We start from the raw sequence: 18,356 nt of genomic DNA, 5'->3' as shown, positions 1-18,356 counted from the left end.
GAGGATTAGCGGCCAGGTTTCCCGGGCACCCAATCACCACCCTCTACGTTGTGCTCTGCTGCTCCAATGGCTAATTATAATAATAATAATGCACACTCCCTCTCAATCAAATCGATCAAAAGCTACACCTAACAAATCCTCCTCCTCCCAAAACAAAATTAATTAATTAATATTTGTACGTATTATATTCTGCACCAAATGCACACACTTATGAAAACTTCTCCCAGAAATAATAAATAGAAACAATAACTTCCCCCATCATTCCTGGAAAATAATAAACATCAATCATAAATTGAAAACAACATCAAAACATTTCCCAAAACCGAGTCATCAACCAAATAAAAAAAATTCAACCATATACATCCATAAATGATACTATAAATTCCTAAGAAAAAACATTTTTGAAAATGGAATAAAGAAAATCCTGATATATTTGTTCCCTCACATGCCAGCTCTCCTCTTCCTCCTCCTCCGTCCTCTCCTTCTTCTCTCGCCTCACGGATTTTATAGCTCCCAAAAAAAAAAACCAAGAAAATAATCTCCCTCTCACGGCCTCGCGTCCTCGTCCTCCCAATTTTTTTCTCCCCAAATTCCTCGCTCTCGAGCTCCCCGGATCCCGAAGGCGCGGCGATTTCTTCGATTCGGCCGCGGGAAGGAGGAGAGGTGCTCCGATTTGATTGCGGCGGGGCGCCGCCCGCCGCAGGGTGATTTTGGGCGGCCGGGGAATGCTCTACCTCAAGCAGCCGGGCGCGGATTTAGGGTTCCGGCCGGCGGCGGCGGCGGGGCTGTGATCTGCTGACCAGGTCGGCGGATGCGAGGTTGAGCCGTGGGTAGTCGGCCGGCCATGGCGGTGGAGGCGGAGGCGGAGGCGGAGGTGGAGGTGGAGGCGGGGGGATGCCTCCTGCAGAGCTTCGAGCTCTACGAGGCCGAGTCGGTGAGCGCCTCGCGTCCGAATCGCAATGGCTGTTGTCCCTGTCGCGTGGTGGTGCTCCCCCCAGATTTTTGTTGTGCTGATGCTTGGTGTGCTTTGCTTGATTCGGGGAAGGATGGCGCGAGTTTTGAGGTGTGCATGTTTGCTCGGGAAATGGTTGCGCGTTTGGGCCGTGTGATATAGGGATAGGCGGGCGGTGGAGGCTGCGGATTTGCGGCTGCTTGGATCGTTTCTGTGCCACGCCGGGAGATTTGGAGCCACGATCCTTTGGTTAATTCAATGTTCCTGTTTGTGATTTGGGCGTGCTTGTTTGGTTAATCGTTCACGGAAGGCGATTTCTAGGTGTTCTTAGCTGTCTGTGTTGTCCATTTTGAGCGTGATTCGGGATTTTTTTTTGTCCCTCGTTAGTTTCTGTGCGGTTATGCTCATTTTTGGTTAGCAAAAGGAGGGTGCATTCCTTGTTTCCTAGTGCTTTTTGGAGTTTAATTTGTTTGGAGCTATGATCCTAAAAGGTAGCGCTTAGCATTTTCTTGCACTTCTCTGTTACAATTTCTAAATGCATTTCTCAATATTTATTGGTTTCCCGAGATGAATTTACGCAGTTTAGAGTCTGAGCATTGTGCTGTCATAGGTAGACCAGAGTTGTGGAAAGTACTCCTGTTATCTTGTGTGCAAAGGTGAAGACCTTGCATCCTTAGATGGCTTTCAATTTGGTGGCAAAAGCTGAGCCTTGCTGTCTTTCAATGGCTTTCACAGTGTTTGTAGATTGGTAGATGGGGGCTGTCTGGGTGTGGGCATTGACAACTTTTGTATGGTTTTAAAGGAGAGTGCTATTTGAATATACTTATGGATGAAATTATGGTTTGGGTGAGATGGAGAGGCAAAATTAAGTTTTATGGGGACTAGAATTGAGTATATTTTCTTTTGCATGGTTGTTGTTAAGTTGATTACAGCAGTACAAAAGATACTCTTTTCAATTCAAGTCATTGAACTGATTTTCTGCCTAGAGTGTTCCATGAATCATTGGTATTTTCTTTGCTACTCAAAACTGCAGCAATGTATTTTCTGTTTATTCCCCCGCTGATACAATGGCAAATTTGCAATTGCATATATACTTGTTCACTACATTTTGATGCACAAATTATTTACTTGGTTCATGGGGCTGTCGAATTAATATCTTTGCTCTTGTTTAGTTTGTTCATTGCTCAATATTCTCATGGCTACTAGTGAAAATGCACACATTCTTCTTCTTTTGGTTTTGTCAATTGGTCTGAATACCTTTTGATTTAGTTCCTGCAACTTTCTGTTTAGAAATGTATGTTAGCATTGATATCCTGTCCTGTCTGAGCTGAATTGTTTGTATATTCCTTTTCTCTTTGCACCTATCATGTTCAAATAAATCTGTAATTTTGAAGCTGTCCCTCTTTGTGCCCCTTGCAAATCTTGACTTTTGAACAGTGCATAAGAAAACTGAAAATTTAAATCTGTTTGATATATAATGATCAACAAACAATCTGTTTAACTTCTATTGGCCCTTGTTCATTCCTTTTATTCTATTACAGTTCCTAATTTTTTCCAGTCAACCATTTTTTTAAGTATGTCTCTTGCATAGCCCAAATTCTTTTAGTTATCTCCAGGTTCTAAGTACACTGGTACAAAGTTTTTATGTTAATATCGGCCAGGCAGTGTCCATAGCTGGTTTTGCAGCAGTAGGATACAAAATGTTAATGTGGTGACCTGCCAATTCTTGGGGTTTTAGGCTAGCCAAGTGTGGATGGTCCATGTATGGGGGGATGTGTGACAGACTTAATCAGGAAGCAGATCAGCAGATCATGACGTGACCATTCTCAGTTGAGAAAATGTACATTAACATTTATTTGCAATGGGTCTATCTGATTTCCTTTCAGAAGTTTTCAGCTCTTCACTAGTAGATATGACATGACTATCTATTGGTTCATCAGCAATTTGATCTTTGAATAATTAAGAATTTACTGAAAACATTTTATTACAATGTCAGCTACATGCTGGTTTACTAATTTTCCACACTTCAATTGTGAATTCTACTTTGCAGAAATTCTATATTCTCGGAACTAACACTGACAAAACATCATGGAAACTACTCAAGATTGATAGAATCGAACCATCAGAGCTCAACATTGATGAGAGTTCAACTGTGTACTCACATAGTGGATATCTTGATCTGCTAAAGGTTCTTGATGAAGACCACAGGTCAACTGGTGGAGTAAAATTTGTTACAAAATGTTTTGGAATCATCGGTAAGTTATCCATCTTTCTATAACCATTTCATAATGCAAAGCATATGACAAATAAAAAAACAATGCATTCATGATGATTTCTCTGTTCAGGTTTCATTAAGTTCCTCGGACCTTATTACATGCTAATCATCACCGAGCAGAGAAAAATTGGGGCTATATTTGGCCATCCAGTTTACCAAGTTACTAGGACTGCAATGATTGAGCTGTCAAATTCCGAGTCGAGGGCAAAATTTCTAAATTCCAAGGATGAAGACAGGTATCTTGCATCACATTTTATGCCCTCCAATTACCTTATAGCCTTGTTTGGCAGCCTGGTTTCCAAGTACATTCCCGTAGGCTGGCCAGCTGGATTGAGGCCCATCCAAACAAGGCCTACATGTTTTTCTTTTTCCCTTCTGTTTACCTTACAAATTTTATGACCATGGAACATTTGGTTCTTTTTCTATAAAACTTCAAAGCTACATATTTATTTCCCATGTCGAATGACTACACTGTGTATTCATGATAATCTAACCTTTATTGATGTGCAGATACAAGAAGCTCTTGCAGACAATTGATCTTAGAAAGGACTTCTTTTTTAGCCACTCGTATAATATCATGAGAAGTTTCCAGAAGAATTTTAATGATCCAAAGGAAGGATGGGACCTGTATGACACAATGTTTGTATGGAATGAGTTTCTAACACGAGGGGTTCGCAACATTCTAAAAAGTACCATGTGGACTGTTGCGTTGGTCTATGGCTTTTTTAAACAGGTACATACCCATAAATTAGTGTTTTTATTGTTCTCATTAAATAGGACTAGTGAAACATGGTAGAGCGCAACAAAATGAAGACCCTTCTTTCCGTAGAGAAATACTAGACTATCAATTGCGCAGATTAGCAAGAGCCTATCCTCGAGGTCTTATTGATGTTGAGACGTCAATTTCCTGCTTAATTATTCATTTGTTTTACTAGTGAGCTACACTCATGATTTTTATTTGCTTGTGTAAACAAGTAACATTCATAGGTTATTAGCGTCTTTCCATCTTTATCAGTAAAATCATGCTGTATGGAAAAAAATGTACATAGGAGAACATCATAATGGGATATGCTTGTAATTATACATGGACTTATCTTGTAGAGCTGAGACATTTCTTCTTATGTGAAACCTTTCTCTAAAGAAAAACTGACAGTGTATCCATTGCCACGTGAACTTCCTTTTTGTCTAAATTATTTATTTCTCTTGGATATTGCAATTTTTTTTATTTCTGACATAATTTTGGAATAATATAACCTAATTACCATTTTTATCAAGGATAAACTCGCAATATCTGGGAAAGACATTAAGCTGACGCTTGTTGCTAGACGCTCGAGGCATTATGCTGGCACCAGGTATATATATTTTTCCTAGTAATTTGCTTTGCATGTTTTGGGTTGACGTTACTAAGATATGCATGTGGATTATGGCATTCTTGTTTTGATTTTGTTATTTTGTTGAACAGGTATTTAAAGAGAGGTGTGAATGACGAGGGTAGTGTAGCAAATGATGTTGAGACTGAGCAAATTATTTTTGAGGACATGCTTGGACCAAAGCAAATAAGCTCTGTTGTGCAGAACAGAGGTTCCATTCCCCTATTCTGGTCTCAGGAGACATCCAAGCTGAATCTTAAGCCTGATATCATATGTAAGCATTGAATCCATTTTTTTTATGTATGCAGTATTATTCAATTATTTTGATTTGTTTATTTTTCTCAGTGCATGAAAAGGACAAGAATTATGAAGCTACCAGACTTCATTTTGAAAATCTTAGGATAAGATATGGAAATCCTATAATCATCCTAAACTTGATTAAGGTAAGCTGAAAATGCATTACTAGCATGCAGTTTTTGTGGGCTTTATTAATATATTACAATAGATGAATAGAATTGGTAACCAAAGTTGTTCTAGAGACCATGTCATGACTTGAATGGGCGTAGTACTTAATAGTTCATGCTCTTACAATTATTTTTCTTATGCTTTGAAAGAAACGTGAGAGGAGGCCACGTGAATCTATACTCCGCAGTGAATTTGATAAAGCAATAAAGATTATAAATAATGATCTACCAGGGGAAAATCATCTGCGATTTTTACATTGGGATCTTCATAAAAACTCTCAAAGGTATTGCTTCTTTGCATTTCACACTTTTCATGTATGGTTTGATAATGCTTTTAATATGCATTACTGAAGCAAGTTGTATTTCAGAAAAAGTACAAATGCCCTCCAAATGCTTTTGAAAGTGGCTTTTGAAGCTCTGAACTTGACAGAGTTCTTTTACTATCAAGTTCCTCCAGCTCGAAGGGCTGAGAGTTCCTTCAATTTGCATGCTCCATTGTAAGTATCTGTTACCTTTTCTATTTAGTTTGAATTCTGTTACTCCCTCCGTTTCACAATGTAAGTCATTCTAGCATTTCCCACATTCATATTGATGTTAATGAATCTAGACATTCATGAGGAAGTATTTTTACCTGATGGGCTATTTATACAAAGGCAGCATTTTCTTCTGTGCCTTTCCTTATTTTCACTATGGGCTTTATAGGAAGAATGGTTTTGGTCCTCATGAATGTGATGACAGCAACAATGATGATATCACAGACTGTATCGATAATATTGATGATATGTCCCAAGAAGATACTTGTGGCAGTTCTGATACTTCTGGTAATGGAACTGCAGAAGATATAGCCGAGGGCAATGGATCTATATCAGTAAAGCCTCCAAAATTTCAAAAGGGTGTCCTACGTACGAACTGTATAGACTGTTTGGACCGTACAAATGTTGCTCAGTATGCGTATGGTTTAGCTGCTCTTGGACATCAGTTGCATGCACTTGGTTCTATAGAATCCCCTGAACTTGATTTGGACTCCCCCTTGGCTCACCATTTGATGCATTTTTATGAGCGGATGGGTGACACACTTGCTGTACAGTATGGCGGTTCAGCTGCTCATAACAAGGTGCTTTCACTGAAATCTTTCTATTTGCACTGTAGATCATTCACTCTTTCCATAGGACCATGGATTGAAATAGGAGTGATTCTGCTTCACTAATCATTTTAGGATTATTCTATCTTTAGTTCCTTAGGCATTGTATCTGGTTTACTTGAAGTTTTTTTATGAACCTTTCAAATGGAATGAATAAATCAACCATGGGAGGACATGGCTTGGAAAACACATTTATTCCAAAAAAATAAATTCAAACCATGGGCCCATGAAATCTTAAACATCATAATGAAATGCCATACTCTTCTCATATGATTAATCATCATAAGCTTATGATGATTAATCTTAATCATGATATCCATGGACCCAAAAATAATGTGTTGTTTTTATGCGGCAATGTGTAGCTGCCACACTATCTTCGATTCCTATGATGACACTAAATTTTTGTACAATTCGGCAATTTGCCAACGAGTTCGTCCGCGTATGCGTGGAGGTGTTGTGCCACCCTTTATATTATCTTTCCATTACATACATGAGAAAACAGACAATAGTATGTACCTATTAGATAGACAACAAAACGAAATGCCATACCAGCCACTGATTGGTAAAGTGATCGAAATCTCAATACATAAGGTTGTAACTCTGGTCCAGCTACACATTGCCACGTTAAAACTCCAAATTAGTAATTGCTTGAAGTTTAGGCCTATCTAGAGTGCGAAGAGTAAATATGATATTATTTTGACTGTTGAGATCTCCATTCAGTTAATATTGTAAACTGATTGGAACAGGAGTACAGGACTATAGTCTATAAATAACACCTTAATTTTCTCACATAATATCTTTATTATATTTTTCTTGTTGAGCTATTCAATTATAATGTATTTCATGAACTAATTGTGTTATTTTATGGTATAGATATTCTCTGCAAAGAGAGGACACTTAAAGTTCGCTATCCAGTCGCAAGAGTTCTTCAGGACACTGCAAAGATACTACAGTAATGCATATATGGATGCTTACAAACAAGCAGCAATAAACTTGTACGTTTTAATCAAGCTGTTCACTGTACATATCTTTATGCCCTCTAAAGTTTAAATAGGGAATTATTATGTACTAAGTTTTTATTACTTGGTGCTTTTACCTTCTTAAATTTCTAGATTTTTAGGATACTTCCAGCCATGTGAAGGTGAACCTGCACTTTGGGAGTTAGAACCTGTTGCTGGGGAGGGTGTCCTTGGTGAGAATGCAAGGTAAAATTACTACACTTGAACATGTGTGGTTAATTATGACCATGTAACCCGAAGCTTTTTCTTATCATTTGAACTACATGAGCAGTGTGACAGCCTTGCTTTGGTTCCAATGTGAGCTATGCATTCCATCTTTTTAGCCACACGTTAGTGTCTAGATGTATCGTAATTATCAGACCCAGCCATCCCGCCTAGCAGGTGAACTGGAAAAGTCAGGACCAAGAAGCTATATTTGGCTCGGTGCCTGGGCACAGTTTGAAAACCAATGACACAAGTGGGCTCACAGAAAAGTTTGACCTGGCTATTTCATGTGATTAGCTGGGTTTTATCCGTGATGCTAATAAACCCTTGAAATGTAAAGACAAAGCCATAAGGCATCTTTAGCAGGCTTGATGTAAAAAAATCACCGTCATCTTGCCATTCCCTCTGCTGCTCCAAAATGCCTCCCATCACATCTGCTTTTGTCTATAGGACTTTGATCCTCCATCCTGGCAGTCTGGCACAAGCTATGTGGTAGAAGCTGCTTGGCAGCTGACCATCGCGGGCTGCAAACTTAAACAATACAGTGTTGTGGATTGGCTGGCTTGTGAGCTTGTCTTCAATATTTATCATTGTTTTCTGCATGCCTTGAATCATCATCTAGTACAAGCTGCTAGCTTTTCTTAAGATTTATCAGCTAGAGATCTTTAGGTGATGCAATTGTACTACAGTGCTATATTCTTGCATAGATCTTCAAGCCCGTGATGTCATTGACTTATCTTCTTTGATATTATGGATAATTTTGCCTTGACGAATTTAAAGTATTTTCTGATAAGTACATTGAAATCTAATACAAAATGTTCTAACCGTGACCCAATGCTCTCTGACCGGTCAGTGACCTGGGCCCTTGTCTGGATTAATGGCCAGGCCAGGTCTGAATACTGATAGCCACTCTCTTACGACATACTGTTGATGCTACTGGCATTAGGAACCAGGAAGGCAGAAAAAAGGGTCCAGTAGTTTACATGAGACCCCAAAGAAGTTCCACATCAATAGGTTATGGGGTCCAACCCTACACTATCTGGGGGGATTTTGGTTTCCCTTCCTCAATCGCCAAATGTAACGTGAAATATTCTTGCTAAGTTTCCATAACGAATTTAAATTTGGAATGCTGTACATGTTATTCTGATTTCTTGGTGTTCCGCAGTAAAGAATGAAGGACAAGATAAAGGGCCATCTCCATTTTGTGGCTTTTTGTTTCTTTGTTTACTTTATTTGTGCATGTGTTTTGCAAAATAACAAAATTTTATGAATTATCTGACAAATATATTTGTCTCAGTAAATTGATGAAAAGGGCAAGGTCAGATGGCAGCATTCTTCGGAAAAGCAACGCATCCATGTCCAGCAATGGTCGAAATGGAATGTTAAAGTCATCATTTATTGATTCTAAAAGTGAGCTTCAATCTCCAAACAGTTCTTCTGATGCAATAAACGAAATTTCATCAGCACCTGATAATACAGTTACAGTGTCAAAATCAAGGTTGGTTTCTGTTCTTCAAAATCAGACTCAATCTTGTCCTTATTCTGCTAATAGATAGCAACTCACACTAAATTATTTAGGTGTGGTGTTCCTCAGAACAATATTTGGCACTAGCATATTGATCTCTGTTCTCTCTTGAAAAATACTTTAGGTATACTCCCACAGAACCTCATGTTAAGCATGTAAGCTGTGAGCTTGATTACTGCAATGGTTCTGGTGATTCAAATTTCCTGGACATTGACTGGCTTTCATCTTCAGACAACGAAAGGTGATTCAACCATATACCTTGCTTTCCGTTATCCTAACAACCACTACTTTTTTTTTGTTTAAAAAAGACAAACTTGGCACGTGGCTTTGTGAAAATGATTGTTTAAATATAAATCTATACATCCCTTGTTTATACTGGACTTCTATGTTCATACACAAACTTGACACTGCAATCTTTGCCATGTATTCTTCGATCCCTCAATCTAGTGATAATGTGATATATCCACGACACTGCTCATTGATACTGCACATTCAAGATGAATGCTTCTTTCCTTTCTCACTACATTTATGTTGTACATTGTGTCTGAACAGGCCAACAACCATAAGTATTCCTGATGTGAATGCTTCAGCCGATAGTGTTTCTGCTGGTGTATCCTCTAGGAGAACGGTTAGTGCATTCAACAACTCAACTGTTCATTTCCTGTTTATGTGCATTGCAATTACGGTTCAGAAACCTCAACCTTTTTTATATGGCGTAATCCCTTGACGCAAGCCAAGGAACTGACAGGTTCCTGGTTCTTTTTTGGCCTAGCACTTTTAATTTTTCTTTTAGGTGTTCCTTTCCTTAAATTCTTGCTCCCTTAAGGCCTTAATCACAAATTAACATTCCACACACACACGCGCACACACACACACACACAAAAAACTCATCATCATGATGACTTCCTTGTTCTGGGGTATCAGTGTGGTTCTCTTTCACCTGAAAGGAGTTCCTGCTAGAATTGAGTTAGGAAGAGGTTCAGTTTCGGAGAATTTTTATCACATAGAATGGAAATAGATCTGAAGAAGTATAATTCAAGCAGCAAACTTAATTAGTTATTTCATTTGAAACTTCCAGGAAGATCATGCTGCAGAGATTCAGGCTCAGGGGTTATCGGAGCATTTTGTTCAGTGGATTGATCAAGGGGAGACCTTTTGGTTCTAATATTGCTAGATGATTTCATCACTCATAGCCAAGCTAGACGACGGCAGTCGTTATGATACCACTGCAAGGAGGCGTAAGATGTGAGACAATATCGCCCTTACCATATTCTCCTTGTGACTCATGACTCTCCAAGGGGTCTGACCATCCTCCAGAGTCCTCCAGGGAAGTGTACCATTCTGTTTATTTGTTGAGCTTGATCACCGGTTATACCTCTAGGGGCGAGTAGATAGGCATTGTTCTTATTTTCTTAAAGGAAGGAAAGAAAGAAGGTAGGTAGTATATTATTCTTTTGATGTTGTACCATTGTTCAGCCATTCTCATTGTTGTAAATATATATATGATGACCCAAGTGTTTTCCCTTTTTTCTTGAGTTGAGGTGGACATGAAAGCACCATTTTTCCCTCAACTTGTTTCTTTTCTTTCTTTTGCTGGGATCTTATGAGATCTTATGTACATGTATTTCATTGCAACAGAAGATATGCTATTGTGTATTTTTGTACTCTTCTCGTACCAACGCGCCTCCCAAAAGGCACGACTTTATCATATTATTATATATATGGAGCATTATGAAAATCATTTGTGATTCCGTCAAACCTGTCATGCAACCTTTCGAATTTTTTTTATTTTTACATTTTTTTATTAAAAAATTACAGAAATTCGAAAATTTACAAATCTGCCTCACGCATTCCTAGAGGGCGTATTTGAAAAACAGCCATCCAGAGGACGTTAATGGACCTAAATGTAATCTTTTCAATATAACTTGTGAACTTTATGAATTTGTAATTTAAAAATATACTCCCCCGTTTCTAAATATTTAACACCGTTGACTTTTTAGCACATGTTTGATCATTTGTTTTATTCAGAAACTTTTATAAAATATGTAAAACTATTTGTATACATATAAGTATATTTAACAATGAATCAAATGATGGGAAAAGAATTAATAATTACTTAAATTTTTTTTAATAAGACGAACGATCAAATATATTTAAAAAAGTCAACGGCGTCAAATATTAAGAAACGGAGGGAGTATCATATAAAGTTGGATAAAATCAAACTTTATATCAAAATAATAGTGCTTGAGAAGATATACAACTTTGCAGTTAACAATTTTTTCATTTTAGATCTTTTAGATGTCCAAATGTTCGTTACAAAATCTAAAACCTATTTTAACAAAATCTCAGATCTACATTTTAAATACATCGTATGAAAATAAACTTTATATAAAAGTTACGGTCGTAGATCTCGTCAGATCTACAACTTTGTAATTTATTATTTTTACATTTAGAATCATTTAGAGTGTCGAATAAGCATTACTAGTTTTTAATCAATTAAAATTGATGAAAAGGGTTTGAATACAAATAAAAAAAATTACATTTAGATCCCTTAATGCTTTCTGGAAGGGCGTTTTTTCACAGAGGACGTGAGGCATCTAGATTTGTAAATTTTCAAAATGAAAAATTATTTTTGTAAATATTTTAATAAAAAAAGTTAAAATGGAAAAAATTCCAAACTTATCCTCTAGTGTTCAAGCATCAGTGAATAAAGTGATGCTCGTGCCAAAAAAAGTCACAATTATGCAGTTTCTCAAGCTGCTGGAGAGATAAGGAGTCAGACTAGACGCACAGGGCCAGTATACTGCTTGACGTCTTGACTGTGGCCGTGTTTAGATTTAAAATTTTTTCGTCAAACTTTCAACTTTTCCGTCACATCAAATGTTTGGACACATAAACATTAAATGTGTCGGTCTTCTTTCTTTTTTTTTTCCAAGGGAAAGAGAGCTTTCCTGAGTATTGCTTGCTAGCCTATTTGCCACTAGAGCACAAGCAAGTTTGAGGCCTTCGCAGCACGCCATCACTTCCGCCTCCTCTGCTGTCCTGCATTGCCTGATGAAACGCCAGGAAGAGAGCAAGACTTTCCCTTCTGAATTTCTGATAACTATCCCAAGACCGCATCGTCCATCTTCAACTGTAAATGCACCATCAACATTGATTTTTGCCCATCCTACTGGTGGTGGTTTCCAGTGTTGTTTATGCTCCTTCTTCAGTTCTTTATCTGAATTTGGCTTCTGTTGGCCCATATGCTGGGCAATCTGCTTGCCTTTTGGATCATCCGCTTTTTGTCGGGTGAGCAACAACGTCTCCGCGTAGTGCTGCAGAAACTGCACCGATCCACAAACTGAATTTTTGCCATGACAATGAACCGCATCATTCCTCAGGAACCACGCCCGCCACAGCATCAGGTGCGTGAGGGATCTCGTATGCGAATCAGTGTGATCTAGCAGTAATAACAGCCAGTCCGGTCCAGATTTGCACAAATTCTTCCTCTGGTGGTAATCTCCAACACTTCCTGAGCTCTGCTCTCAGTGCTATTGACTTAGTACAGGCGACAGTGGCATGGAATCCATCTTCTGCAGGGGCACCACATATTTCGCAAGCTGGATTTTTAATTATACGCTGTCGGTGCTTATTGAGTTGAGTGGCCAATCCCTCGCTTGCCAGACGCCAAGCAAAAATACGGACTTTCTGAGGAACATTAGCTGACCATATATGTTTCCAAAGTGCTCTTTCCCCGTTTCCTCTCGCGCTACTTGCGCCGTGATCATCTTTCCTGAGTTGTTCAGCAAGCGCGATTTTATATGCACTTCGAACAGAAATCATCCCCATCTTTTCAAAATGCCACGCTATAAAATCATCTTCCGGCTGCCAAGGGAGTTTAATTTTCAGTATTTCATCAGCATCCGGCGGAAAGAACACCTGTCGCACTAGCTGTTCATCCCACTCCTGGCTGTTTGGTACCAAAAGATCTGAAACCCATTTAATTCTTGTTCTCGATCGCCTTCCCATTACTTTCAGATTGTGCTCTCTAGACAACCAGTTATCTCTCCAAATTTTTTTCTCGAACGCTATCTCTCCAAATTTTCACTTTACTTCCAGACCCAATCCTCCAGATGATTCCTTTCTTCAGTAGTTCCAAACCATGCAGTACACCTTTCCAAGATTCAGAGGAGACAGAGGGAAAAGCTGTGTCAATCAGATCTCCATTAGGATAGTATTTTGCCTTTAGAACTCTGGCACATAGGCTGTCAGGGTATTGGATTAATCTCCAGGCTTGGCGAGCTAGCAACGCTTGATTGAAAATTTTCAAATCTCGGAAGCCCATACCACCCATTCCTTTCGGTCTGAATCTGATCAATTGGTGCCAAGATACCCAGTGAGTTTTCCTCTGGTTTTTCTCTTCACCCCACCAAAACTTTCTGATTAGCTTCATATATTCTTCACAGAACCCAGACGGGAGTTTAAACACACTCATCACATACGTCGGCAAGGCCTGCTCAACAGATTTAATCAGGACTTCCTTGTTTCTCTGCCCAGTCAGTTAACCGTTTGAAGAAACGTTCCCTTAATGTTTGAAACCTATCAGCTTTCATTCGGCCATCCGGTGTAGGCAGTCCCGAATACTTATCCTCAAAACCATCTTGTCGGATTTGTAACAGTGCTTTGATATCTGATTGTGTCTGAGTTGGGCAATGTTTCCCAAACAAAATTGAGCATTTTGCTGGGCTAAGCTGCTGACCCGTGCATAGTTCATACGTTGTTAAGATCTGTTTCACCACCCTTGCTTGCTGCATATTTGCCTTGAAGAATAACAGGCTATCATCCGCGAAAAGGAGGTGCGATATACGGTTGCAGAGGTTGCAGCTCACTGTGCTTTCAGCTTGATGCAGCAAAGTAGATAAACCATCCGCCACAAAAAGGAACAAGTACAGTGAGACTGTGAGCGGATCTCCTTGGCGTAGACCCCGCATGGGTTGGAACAGATCGAGTAGTGTCCCATTGAAGCGAACTGCATATCGCACAGAAGTGACACAGGCCATCATCCACTGAACCCAGACTGTATTATATCCACATACCTCTCTTGACTCCTCTCTGCAGGTTGAAATTACATGAAAGCATTGAAACGCGAATAAGGCATTGTCTGTTATCATCCTCCCTGGAATGAAAGCACTCTGACTAGGGGAAATAATATCCTGCAAGATTGGTCGCATCCGGTTAAATAGGCACTTGGCTATCACCTTATAGATCACATTGCATAGACAGATGGGCCGATAGTCTTTCAGGGTCTTTGCCTCCTTCTTTTTGGAAAAAAAAAATGATAATTTAACACTTTTTTCGTTGTCCAATTACTTTAATTTGTAAGATCAAAGTGTGTTTTGATTTTTATTCTGTGATGAACAATTGGCATCTGTGATTATTGGTTTTGATATTTGGAGTTTATCATCGAAGTGGTTTTGGAGATGATTGATTTTGGGACCGATCAGACCGGACGGTGGTTGCCGGTCAGACCGGCGTTATGTGCGCGGTCAGACCGGCTAGCCCACGGTCTGACCGGCCGATGCTGTGTCGGTTTCGGTTTCGGATTGTTTCATTGGATATCCGAGTTTGTTTCATGTTTATGGCTTCTAGATGGCTTCTATACGTATGTGATACTGTTGTTTGCTAACAATGAGTCAAGTTGGTGATAGCTTGGTCTCGGAATATGGTTTCTTTGTTTGTTTCATGTGTAGGTGACTCGATGCCTCGGGATAGTATTTGCGGTGATGGACCGGGAGTCGGCTTGGTGGTAAGACGATGTCCGTGGTGGTCAGATATCATGCGGGATACTTAGGCTAGAGTTGATGCACGTGGTTGGTGAAGATTCCATATGGCATACGATGGAGGTATTGTGTGCGTATGGGATGCGGAGTCGAATTTGGAAAGAGTCCAAATTTGGTATGATTGGTTATGTAAAGTTTGTTTCTTATACAAGAAGGTTTCCTAGGTGGTTTAGGACTTCGAGTATGAGTTTGGTTTCTTATACAAGAAGGTTTCTTATACAAGAATGTTGTGCATGCAAAACTTGTTGCTACTTGTGTTGCAAAACCACTGATTTCAAAACCATCTACTTCACAAACTTGTCGTGAGAAGTACACTTCTTCTTTTTGTGGAAAAGATGGACATTTGGTTGGTTTTTGTTTTAGACTTGCCCGTGAACATAAAAAAGGAAAGAGAAATTGCTTTTGCGAAACGACGTTGGCAAAAATCGGGTTTTGGTTCGAGGAGCGCGGCCAGACCGACACTGACCAGTCGGTCAGACCGGCCACCGGTCAGACCGCAGGTGTACCGGCGGTCAAACCGATTGTTAGGCCCGGTCAGACCACAGGCACAGTGGCGGTCAGACCGGCCTCGGGGCAAGTTTGCGCGTAATTCAAATCGGACTTTTGTGAAACCACAAGGTAAGTTTTCAGGTAAGTCTGATTCTGATTTTGTTAGTGCGTATGTACCTACTGGTTCTACTGGTCGTGTGACTCAGAGTTGGATTCCAAAATTTCTTATTTCTAACCCCAACATGGAGGCCTCGACATCTTCTCGTTCGTAGGTATTTTGATAGCATACTCCCCATGTGCGTTTAACATTGAGATGGCGATTGCTTTACAAGGTAACATCACTTTACTTTTGGATTGACATGATTTTGTTCTATTATCTCATTTATTAGCTTTTCATATGCTAGTGTTTGAGATAGTAGTTTTGGTTCATACATGTGGATGTTTGTCAATTTATGAGAATTTTGATGATATCTTTGGCAATTGTATGTCTTTTTTAAAATCTTTGATTTCTTCTTAATTTTTCTTCAAGGAGAATTGGAGGTTGATTTGAGGGGGAGTTAGTGCTTTTTATGAATTTCTTTTGGCATTGTTTTGAGGGGGAGTTTTGTACCTCTTGATTTTATCAAGCAAAAATATGACAATGAGAAAAATTGAGAAAAGAGAGCTTTGTTCTACATATGGTATGTTTGTATGCATGCTAGCAATACTTTGAAGGTTTATTTGTCTCTAGCATAGCTTGTATGTATTCTAGTCTTTTTATGAAACTTAGATTTTGCTTTTAAGGGAGATGATGCATGACACTTAAATTCTTTACTTGAATTAAGAAAATATGCAATGTTGATGCTAGCATATGGTTTGATCTATAAATGCTTTATATATATATATGCTTTATTGAATTGTTATTCCTCAAATAGCTTGTAATTTCTCATTGTGCAAAGAGAATAAAAATATGAAAAAAAATGAATACCGAATCCTTGGAAACAGTCTTGACGATAAGGACGTATTCGATATGAGAAAAATAATGGGTGCCGAATCCCTAGAAACAGTCTTGACGACAGGGACGTACCCAGAATAAAAGAGAAAAATATGAGCAAAAAGGCTCAAGAAAATAAAAAGTTAAAAATTCTCTTGGTTGTTTTGTGTTAAAGCTAATTTGAGAAAGAGTGATAAATGCAATAGGTATATGTGTTTAGTGTTTATTTTTCAACCTATGTGCTTGTTAAGATGTTGCATTATAAATCGTATGAAATCATGAATTTTGATTGTTGATTTGAACTTAATTGTAAAATCTTTGGTTCATGATTATACTTTAATGCGTGCTTGCTATATTATAGATGGGTTCATCTTCTTTTTATTGCAACACATGACTTGATATGCTATATGTATGTTAAGCTCTTATATGTTAATGAATATAATTCCTATGCTTGATGAAATCATTGTCAAAAGGGGGAGAAGAGAAGAGTTGTTTTTGGGAAAAGAGAAGAGTTTTTGAGAAGCATGTTTTTGGTTCAATTGGGAATTTCTTAGCATGTTTTTGGTTCAATTGGTCTTTCTTTTCAAAAGTGAGAGATGTTTTCTTGTGGATTTTTGAGCACGATGTGTACATTTGTATGAAGTGTGCTTTTTACCACTTTTGTTTTTATTTTTCTAAACACCAAAACATTTTTTAATGGGTTTGCCAATGTGTTCATCAAGGGGGAGATTGTAAGATCAAAGTGTGTTTTGATTCTTATTCTGTGATGAACAATTGGCATATGTGATTATTGGTTTTGATATTTGTAGTTTATCATCGAAGTTGTTTTGGAGATGATTGATTTTGGGACCGGTCAGACCGGACGGTGGTTGCCGGTCAGACCGGCGTTATGTGCGCGGTCAGACCGGCTAGCCCACGGTCTGACCGGCCGATGCTGTGTCGGTTTCGGTTCCGGGTTGTTTCATTGGATATCCGAGTTTGTTTCATGTTTATGGCTTCTAGATGGCTTCTATACGTATGTGATACTGTTGTTTGCTAACAATGAGTCAAGTTGGTGATAGCTTGGTCTTGGAATATGGTTTCTTTGTTTGTTTCATGTGTAGGTGACTCGATGCCTCGGGATAGTATTTGCGGTGATGGACCGGGAGTTGGCTTGGTGGTAAGACGATGTCCGTGGTGGTCAGATATCATGCGGGGTACTTAGGCTAGAGTTGATTCACGTGGTTGGTGAAGATTCCATATGGCATACGATGGAGGTATTGTGTGTGTATGGGATGCGGAGTCGAATTTGGAAGGAGTCCAAATTTGGTATGATTGGTTATGTAAAGTTTGTTTCTTATACAAGAAGGTTTCCTAGGTGGTTTAGGACTTCGAGTATGAGTTTGGTTCGTGGCTTTAGGCTGCCTACCTCATGTATAAATAGAGGGGGAGCGTGAGGCTTCCCGGTATCTCTTTTGTGTCGCTTTTCATAGCGTGGAGTTGTTAGTTTAGTTAGGGTTTCGAGTTTAGTCGAAATTTTTGTAAGGAGTGCTGTTGGTGCACTTTGTAAACACAGAGAGAAGCAATAAAGTTGTCATCTACTTTGAGAGATCTTCGATTTGTGTTTCACCGGGTGTCGGCGGTCTAACCGGTTTCTTACCGGCGGTCAGATCGGCGATAGGCGGCGGTCAGACCAGCGGCAAGGCGGCGGTCAGACCGGCGGCGGCGTCAGCAGTCAGAGGCGATTCCAGGGTGGTTAGACCGGGTAATCTACACCGGTCAGACCGGCGGCACAGGCACGGTTAGACTGGCCGATCAACTTTGGTCAGACCGATCTCTATCAATTTGAGGATAACTTTTATTTCTGCTAAAAGTTTTGGGTTTTTTGGTATACCAACCATTCACCCCCCTCTGGTTGGCTTAGTTCTTGTGATTCGATCCTACATAATTGACACTTGTGAGAATGACATGTAGGACCATCTGAGTGAATGAAAGTGGAACAAGATGTCAAATAATCGAAACCCATTAAGGAGTGTTAACTGATATGCCCGTCGGGATGCGAAGATATAAAGCACAGGATGTTCACTTGTGACCGAGCGAGAGAGGTATGGAAACAATTAGGAGTCAGGAGTAAATTGAAGAT

The 18,356-nt window shown here is 39.3% G+C and overlaps 1 protein-coding gene across 1 annotated transcript; it reads left to right on the top strand.

Moving 5' to 3' along the window:
* The first annotated feature begins 463 nt into the window (after positions 1 to 463).
* On the top strand, positions 464 to 10,521 carry LOC127776180 (phosphoinositide phosphatase SAC3-like). The gene is made up of 16 exons (XM_052302532.1): positions 464 to 934; positions 3,003 to 3,207; positions 3,298 to 3,463; positions 3,738 to 3,960; positions 4,503 to 4,579; positions 4,690 to 4,871; positions 4,943 to 5,040; positions 5,212 to 5,345; positions 5,430 to 5,558; positions 5,764 to 6,175; positions 7,076 to 7,197; positions 7,315 to 7,407; positions 8,723 to 8,923; positions 9,075 to 9,191; positions 9,503 to 9,578; positions 10,029 to 10,521. The coding sequence occupies exons 1-16, from the start codon at positions 845 to 847 to the stop codon at positions 10,113 to 10,115; spliced, it is 2,412 nt and encodes an 803-aa protein (XP_052158492.1). The 5' UTR covers positions 464 to 844; the 3' UTR covers positions 10,116 to 10,521.
* Positions 10,522 to 18,356: the final 7,835 nt, after the last annotated feature.

This window comes from Oryza glaberrima, chromosome 6, assembly GCF_000147395.1.
Source record: "Oryza glaberrima chromosome 6, OglaRS2, whole genome shotgun sequence".
Lineage (NCBI taxonomy): Eukaryota > Viridiplantae > Streptophyta > Magnoliopsida > Poales > Poaceae > Oryza > Oryza glaberrima.
Note: the sequence above shows the minus strand (reverse complement) of the source record. Positions and strands in the feature narration are given on the sequence as shown.